At 37.2% G+C, this 8,963-nt stretch overlaps 1 protein-coding gene across 1 annotated transcript; it reads left to right on the top strand.

Annotated features, from left to right (window-relative positions):
- The first annotated feature begins 5,656 nt into the window (after positions 1–5,656).
- On the top strand, positions 5,657–8,297 carry LOC125777616 (uncharacterized). Its single transcript, XM_049452702.1, has 2 exons — positions 5,657–6,136; positions 8,076–8,297. Exons 1-2 carry the CDS (start codon positions 5,698–5,700, stop codon positions 8,171–8,173), a joined length of 537 nt encoding a protein of 178 aa, XP_049308659.1. The 5' UTR covers positions 5,657–5,697; the 3' UTR covers positions 8,174–8,297.
- Positions 8,298–8,963: the final 666 nt, after the last annotated feature.

The raw sequence follows: 8,963 nt of genomic DNA on the forward strand, positions 1-8,963 counted from the left end.
GTCTATAATTGGTGACGTCAGATCTTGGGTCGTTTTGTGGATGGGACTGATGAACGACGATTTCCACGTCGATGGAAAGGTTCCGTGATGAAAAGACTTTCTGAATATATGTGTGATAGGTTCACAGAGCCCGGCAGCACAATTGCGTAGAAATATATTAGGCAGACCATCAGGTCCTGCTCCTTTTTTCGGATCCAGGGCCAACAGCTGCTTAAAAACTTCATTGAAGCTAGCACTGAATCCATTTAACTCCACATTTTCTTCAATATCAGCAGATTGATGATGATCAACTCCGCTGGGGCTCATTGTATAGATGTCTTTGAAGTAAGATGCGAAGATATTACTAATCTCCGCACCCGAATGAGCGGTTAGGTGATTCCATGTCATGGTAGCTGGGATTCCCTTGTCGGTACCCCTTTTGTTCTTGACAAACCTCCAGAATTCATTTTTGTCTGAAGAAACTATTTTTTCCACTTTATTAATGTATGACTTGTAGCATATTGTTCTTAATTTCTTGTATTCGAGTCTCAGTTGGCTAAAACATCTATAATTTGACTTATGTAGTTTTATTCCTCCTATATCTGATATGTGCAGATTTCTTCAATTTAATTTTATTTCTAAGTTCTTTAGAGAACCAGCAGGGAAATTTACTTGGTTTCCTCGAATATACAGAGACGAACTGAGAAATACCTTCTTGTACTTTATTATAAAACCAACTAACCTTATCATCCACTTCTTCTATTTTGTACAGCTCAATATGTTAGATCTTAAAAAGAAAGCATTGAGACTCACATAGTCGGCTTTCTTAAACGAATAAGAAGGAGGATAATTTGGTATTAGGCTAGGCTGAAAAGGAGATCTCCAGAGGCGGGTGATATTTGTGAAAGCAAGGGTTTCGTTGATTGAGAGATCCAAATTACTGAAACATAAATCCAACAGCTTATTATTTTTATTTAAGATGTGATTGAATTGTTGACACTCAATCAGAGCAGTGGTATCGTACAGCAGCTTCTCGCAATCAAAGCGCTATCGATGAATTCATCATTTTGAATAGCTGAGTTAAGCCAGGACTCTGTGATACATATTACATCGTGCAAACTACTTGCCGATGATGCTAGCAACTCGCTATGTTTTGTCCTCACACGGCGCTTGTTCTGGTAGAATACTTGTAGCTGTTTTAGATTTCCTTTCCCCGACGACTTGGCGAAAGTTTGTATTAACAATTCTAGGCGTGCCATTCACGTACTTAATGGTTTTGCTTTTCACGCCACTGTCATTCAGTAATTTAAGTTTTTCCCTCAGTTATTGCAATTGTGACTGCTGAGCCGGAGTGGGATCTGACTTGACGGAGACTCGTGTGTCAGGATCAGGTTTGGATTTTAGTATATTTCTGGCATGACTGACAGACTGTGTCTCAATCAGCAAAGGCCTAGACTTATCGGGTGTTGGACGCCCAAGCATGCGTAGCTTGAACGATTTCACATTGTCATGGAATTCTTCGAGAATAACTGATGATAAGCGTGCTCTATCTTTTTCTAGACGAACTTTACCGTCTATCGCCTTGGATTTGGTAATATTAAATGCGATCACATTGGCTTCCCGCTTCTTACGCCCATTGATCTACGTAATAACCTCCTCTGGAGGAAGTGGAGAGAATGAACTTAGTTTGTCTTCTATCTCCGCAACTCTTTTATCTAAATGTGAGCACTTTTTCGACATAGCCTCGTTCAGTTTATTTATCTCACTTCTTATATCTGAGAGGTTACCCTCAATAGACTGCTTAAATTTACCGAACTTCGACTCAATTTTGCTTGACAGTTTGATGAGTAAATTTTCATACTTATTGAGGGACTCGTCGTCTGTGACGTCACTGTTATCCTCAACTAACTCAGAATCTCGCTGAGCATCTGATATCCTTATACTAACCTCGCAGAGACACTTGTCGCATTTCGAAACTGTTTTATTTTTTAAGACTTTGGCTGTAGCCCTAAATTCTTCCCTGTTGAGCCCGGTACACCGAGCGTGATGCCAGCAACTGCATTGAGCACATTGAATGCTGCTGGAACCTTCACGAATAATCTTAAGACAAGCCACGCAAGCAAATTTGATGCTTGACTTTTTAGGAGGCATAATCACCGTATTTATTGTTCACTTCGAATACTTTCACCTAACTTAACAAATCGTTAAGTAATTAAATTTAGACATTTATGAAAAAAAAAAACAACTAATAAAAAATAATATAAATATGTATGCCTAATGTTGCACGCAATAAACTGTCACTTCAGCAGTGTGACAGATCAATTTTCGTTTCTGTTCATTTAAATTTAAAATCCTATTCTTCCTACCATTCAATATGTTTTGGGATATATGCTTCCAAATCATAAAGGCCTATAAATACCAATATTTTGCACTTTTTTCTTTATGAATTTCATAAAGCCTTTTCAAATTTCTAAGCACGTCTATAACTCGTACTTGCTTGGTCCACGCCATTTCGCAAATGATTATGTTATGATAACAAATGCCCTCATACAGATTTGGCAACGACAATGGCAGTTAGTAAGCCATAAACTTCCTTGCCGAGATTCCGTGTACAGCAGGATATACACTTGCAGACATGTCTGTGCTAAGTATATGTCAAGTATTGCCTACCGTCACATCGTGTATAGGCAGGCATTCTAAGTACACATACAAGTATGAACAAAATTGAAATATTTCAATTTATCTGCTCGTTGTTGCGACGGGTAGCAACGTGTATAGTACAGTATGCCGACCGATCTCATTCTTGTTAAAATTTTGTAGTGAAAGGTTGTGCGCACATCAGTCACATTACTAATTTTTACGATTTTTCTTAGATAAGAATCTCTTTGAATTTTTTGTTTCCGATGGAAATTGCGACCTGATGATGATGTTTAAATACATATCTATTAACCCTAGAAATTTCGCTTTAATCAATTATTTCTTTCCCTCCCAAAAAAATCCTAAAAAAAATCGATTTTTTGAAGCTACTAAAGCAGGCTCCCCCCTCATTGGCATGCGAAATTCCTATAGTTGAGAATTGTGCAAAATTAAAAAATCTAAAAAGTCTGGTGCTGGTGGAGAGGAGATATATGAGCCAACGCTTTGGTACTTTCACCACCTAGACTTTCTTCGAGAACACGAAGTGACAACAACAGGAATAAGTCCGTTGGAAGACCGTAAAAGCGTTGCTTTCGTTGTTTTCCGCGCACACCGAAATTGCAAGTAGCGCTAAAATTTCCTCTTCTGAGGCCATGTTCGTTCACTTCAGCGATTTACAATAGCTATGCACAATAGTCATTAACAATAAATTGACCGAATCTGTCGTTCATATGTATATCACTAGATTCTGCAATGTATGCCCTCGTGCCCTTGTATATTTCGGTATAGGATTTTTGTAATCTGCAATCTTGCAAGAGTAAGAGAATCCCCCTATTAAGATTCTTCTTCTTCTTAATTGGCGTAGACACCGCTTACGCGATTATAGCCGCGTTAACAACCGTGCGCCAGTTGTTTCTTCCTTTCGCTACGTGACGCCAATTGGATATTCCAAGCAAAGCCAGGTCCTTTCCACTTGGTCCTTCCAACGGAGTGGAGGTCTTCCTCTTCCTCTGCTTCCCCCCTTTCAGAGCTGGAGTGTTTTCGTCCATCCGTACAACATGACCTAGCCAGCGTAGCCGCTGTCTTTTAATTCGCTGAACTATGTCATTGTCGTCGTATATCTCGTACAGCTCATCGTTCCATCGAATGCGATATTCGCCGTGACCAACGCGCAAAGGACCATAAATCTTTCGCAGAACTTTTCTCTCGAAAACTCGCAACGTGAACTCATCCTATTAAGATTATATTTGAGAAATCCGTTTTACCTTTCCTACAACCGACTATTCCAATCAGCTGGAATACTTCGATGTGTTCTTCATTTTGTATTATTTCTGGTGATTAAATTCATCAGCCAGAGAGCATGAAGACATAGAGAAGGTGCAGGTTCGATATCGAACATTTGTAAAACTTGAACCAAGGATTTCACCTCAGTTTACAGTTCTCTCACATACTCAACCAAAAAATATGAAGAGAAAATATCATGACAGAAATCTCAAGGAATGTAAAAAATTTCGTTTTGCCGTCGGCACTTATACAATTTTTTATAATATAAAATATCAAAACTGAAAACGAACTTAAAAATATTTTATATATTTATAAATAATAGCATTCGATGATTTTGAGTTATTTTAAGAAAATTTCAAACATATTGAAAAGAACTTTTATAATTACTACAGTATATCGATATTGGCAACCCTGGGTTGTGATAGAGCAATCAGCTGACACGTTTCTACGGCAAAAATCCAAATCCCGTGACATCCTACGGCAAAGGGAGAAGGAGTAGCGTTTTTCGCTGTTCACTTACATTGCGCGCCCATAAGATAGGTCGTATCGCTGGCACGGGCCACGATTCTACGTTTTTCGCTGTTCCTGCTATAACAGAGCTGATAGAATACTTTCAGAGAATTGTAGTAAGGAATTCACCATTTTCTGCTATTTAGCAGAAATGAGCACGTTCTCTGGCAGAAATATATTAGGGGTACTCTCTTGCTCTTTCAAAACCCTTGCACGGTGCAAGATGCCCCGGCACAACAACAAACACACGCAGAAAATTATTTGCAATGGCTGTAAAATATGTCAGACCAAAACCCATGTATATTTGCGTGCAATGCCGCGCAAAAATATAATTGCAACTCTGTTTTTCGGTATAGTATTTTTGCAATCTGCAATCTTGCACACAAACAGCACAGCTTGATGTGCTGAACACATTGAGCGCGACAGACTGCAAGCGACATCTGTCAAATATTAAAATACACACGTTCTTATGCAGGCTGACAGTTGCCGCTCTCGCTAACTTCAATACATTTTTATATTTGCCAACGACAGTAGGACGACAGTAGAGTTGAAGGTAGAGAGATGAGGTAGAGTGGTGATGCCACTAATACGCAAAATGTAAAATTATTCACAGCTCTAACAAACCTGACGTTGTTTTGTTACAACGAAATTGTGTACATGCAAAATGGACAGTTGTGTTGTCTTGTGTACATGCCGGCCATTGTTATGTTGCTGCCTTCTCACAAGTGTTCATGTAGAAGGATTCACAACGCCATTTTCAGTTCACTGTCGTGCTGCCATGTCGTGTCGCGCTCAATGTGTTCAGCACATGAATTTTCTACCAGCAACACAATGTTGTGACGCTTTGTCATCGCGTCAGTGCTTCGACAGATTGACTCTGTGACAAAACGTCAGTTTCGGCTATTGGTTGACCGTGACAAAGATGCGTGCGACACTTGTTATTATGAATGTGTGGCGCCTGAATCAGTGCTGCCAATTTGGATTTTTTCCCGTCAAAACTGGCTTTTTTCGAACTGCGGGAAAAATTTGAGAATTGCGGGAATTGGGAAAAGCGGGAATTCTGGCTTTTTTTAGAAATTTAGTTGGCCTTTTCTGACTTTTTTTGTGTTTTTAACACTTAAGTATAAAAAATATGAAAAAAGTAGCAGCTTTACGATAGTCACTTACAAACAAACCAGAAAATGTGGTGGCGGATTGATTGTTTTTCTCGATATACGCTAATGTCATCTCTATTTAGTGGTTCCATCTCTATTTAAAAAGTGCGCGTAAATTCTTAAAAGTTGTGAAATGCCGAAAGAATACAAGCAAAAATGCCGCGATGTGTGGCTTAAAAGTGATGAATTCAAGGCATGGATTCGCAGGGATGATACAGACCAGCAAAGGGTTTACTGCAACTATTGCAAGAGCACTATCACAGCGAAACTGAGTGATCTGCGAGCTCACGCTGCAACAAAGAAGCACACAAGTGCCATGAGTGGCTTTACCCAGGCGAACAAGCTCAACTTTGCAAGAGCATCTGAAAATTATAATGTGCAAATTAAGGAAGCATCACTGTGCCTTTTTATTGCACAGCATACAGCAATGACGCAAATTGACCACTTGGGGAGCCTATGCAAAAAATGGTACGACGAAGCGAATATAAATCTGCAGCGGACCAAATGCACAAACATTTTAAAAAATGTATTAGGACCACACTTTTCTGAAGACTTATGCCGGAATTACATGTGCAGATGATGTATTCTGCATGCAGATCTGCACTATTTTTTCCAGCCAAAACACATGTGCAGTAAATTTTGACAATCAGCTGATTGCAATAAATAATTGAAATTGAAATTGAAATTTAAAAATTTTAAAATGGAAGTGGAAAGAAAAAAAAGATTGCAACAATTGCTTTTACTTCTAGTTGCCAAAAAGAAATTAATTAATATTTTAAGCTTGTGCGCGATAGGAACATATAGGTCCGGTTTTCGCTCACGAACTCAATCAATTTTTCTTCCATGTTTTATATCTTTTGTTTATTTTCACTGAACAGCTGAGCGCAATTTAAAATGTTGCCGGACTTTGCTCAAAAATTAATTATTTGAATGTTGTCAGCACTGCCTCTGCGCAGAGAAATTCAAATTTCACATGCCGTGCAGATCTGCATTGAGGTGCAGAATTTGAACTGTCAAATCAGTACAAATTTTTTTTCTGCACGCAGAATTCTGCACATGTATTACGCGAATATATCGGAGAATCAAAATTCAGCCTCCTCCTCGACGAGTCCACAGACATAAGCGTTACAAAACTTCTAGGTATGTATTATTGACATAATTTTTAATAACAACTACTTTTACTGAATTAAATATTTATTAAATTTATTTTGTGAATGTATATATATTTACGTAGGTGTGGTTATCAATTATTTTTCGATTCGTCTCTACATTTTTAAAAATTGTAGGTTTAGAAAGTGGAAATGCTGAAGCCATTGTAGATAGCGTCAAAAATGTATTGACGTCCTATAAATAAGATATTAAGAATCTCATTGGTATTGGGACAGACAATACCAATGTCATGACAGGCAAAAACCATAGTGTTTTCACAGAACTAAAAAAGGAATTTTAATAAGATGTGTGTGCCATTCTGTACAGGCTATTAGCCAAGTATGTAAACATCACCTCTCAGAGAATTTGGAATTCTTAATCTATGAAACTTTTAACTGGTTTGCTAAAAGTTCATGCCGCCAAATAGAATATCAAAAAATTTATAAATGTTTAAACGATGATAAGGTATTTTAAACTGTTGTTACCGACATTTGAATTTGTTTCTTAACATTTATGTATTGTTTTTTAAGTGTCCGTGAGTATTCCGCTTACTAACTTTAAAGCGCAAATGCTTCACCAGCAATTCAGCGATGGCGTTAACTATCTCTATTTGTTATTTTTAAAGACAATTCTTTGCGACTTACAAAGGGTGAACAAGTCATTCCAAAGTAATAACGCCAACGCAACAGAATAGCGTAATGATTTGGAGTTTGCCATAAATTCGCTAAAGAAAGGAGTTATACCACCAGTTGAATTAGATATTTTCGAAACTGACGATATTGAGAGGTATGCCGATGCAACTTTGCAGAAGGGCTACGATTTTGAAAAAAAGATGAAGTCCCTGAATAGAAATGAAAGTAAAGAAAAACAAATTCGGGAGCGCTGCACATATTTCACAATTGAATTGTTTAAACAGTTAAAACAGAGGTAAGCAGATTTTTTGAGTTGGCAACTGTGGCCATTCAAATATTGTGTTTACTTTGGTCAAACGCGGAGATAGAAAGGGTTTTTAGCCAGGTTAACCTAATTAAATCAAAATTAAGAAATTCAATAGGCCTCGCGACGACTAACAGCATTCTAAGCATAAGGTAAAGTGTTATTTCAAGCAAAAGATATACTCTATTCATTTTTATTTTAATATACAGAAACGGATTACGAAGGATGGGAAAATGCTGCGTCGACTATGAAGTGCCTGTAAAATATCTGCAGATGATAGACACGAATATGTCATACGAAAATGAGACAGACCAAGACGATATAGATAAATTAATGGAAATCTTTTAAACAAAAATGAACTTAATAAATTGTTATTTTTTTTTTAGACATTTTTTCTTATTTTGATACATTTGTTTTTAGATTTTTTTGGATTTTTTTTTTTCTCCATTCTTCCCGTCAAAAACAGCTTTTTTTCTTGGTCAAAAGTTGGCAGCACTGGGCCTGATACACCACAATTTATATAAAATTAAAGATTATTTATTAAATATATCTTAAAACACTTGTATTCTTGTTGACGTCTGTACAAGAAGTGACGCTTCTTAAAACTAAAAACTAAAGTGCTGAACACAATGACAGCGACAGACTACAGCAGCACGACAGTGAACTGAAAATGGCGTTGTGCATCGTACTACATGAACATTTGTGAGAAGGCAGCAACATAACAATGGCCGACATGTACACAAGATAACACAGCTCTCCATTTTGCATGTACACAATTTCGTTGTGGGCATACTAATACCTTGGACATCAATGAAATTTTAATATTTTGTTCAAAGTGAATTCTTTTATTCAAAAAATAAGTAAATAGGTAAATTTATTTGTTTTAAATTATCAATTGTTATTACAAATGATATAATACATCTATTTTATACTTTTATTTGTAAAATAACATTAGGTTTGTTAGAGATTTGAATAATTTTACATTTTACATATTAGTGGCATCACCACTCTACTTCATCTCTCTACTGTCAACTCTACTGTCGTTGGCAAATATAGGAGAACATTGAAGTTTGCGAGAATGACAACCGTCGGCCTGCAGTCGTGTAGTCGTGCAGCTGTCAAAATAACAGTGTCCATAAGAACGTGTGTATTTTAATATTTGACAGATGTCGTTTGCAGTCTGCCGCTGTCATTGTGTTCATCATATAAGAATTAGGAATTCAGTTGAAACTGTAAATTTCCAAGAATATAAAGAGAATGAAATAATAGAATAACTGACAAACAGTGCTGCCAGATGTGATACGTCTGGTCTGT

The sequence above is a fragment of the Bactrocera dorsalis genome, chromosome 3, assembly GCF_023373825.1.
Source record: "Bactrocera dorsalis isolate Fly_Bdor chromosome 3, ASM2337382v1, whole genome shotgun sequence".
NCBI classification, from domain to species: domain Eukaryota; kingdom Metazoa; phylum Arthropoda; class Insecta; order Diptera; family Tephritidae; genus Bactrocera; species Bactrocera dorsalis.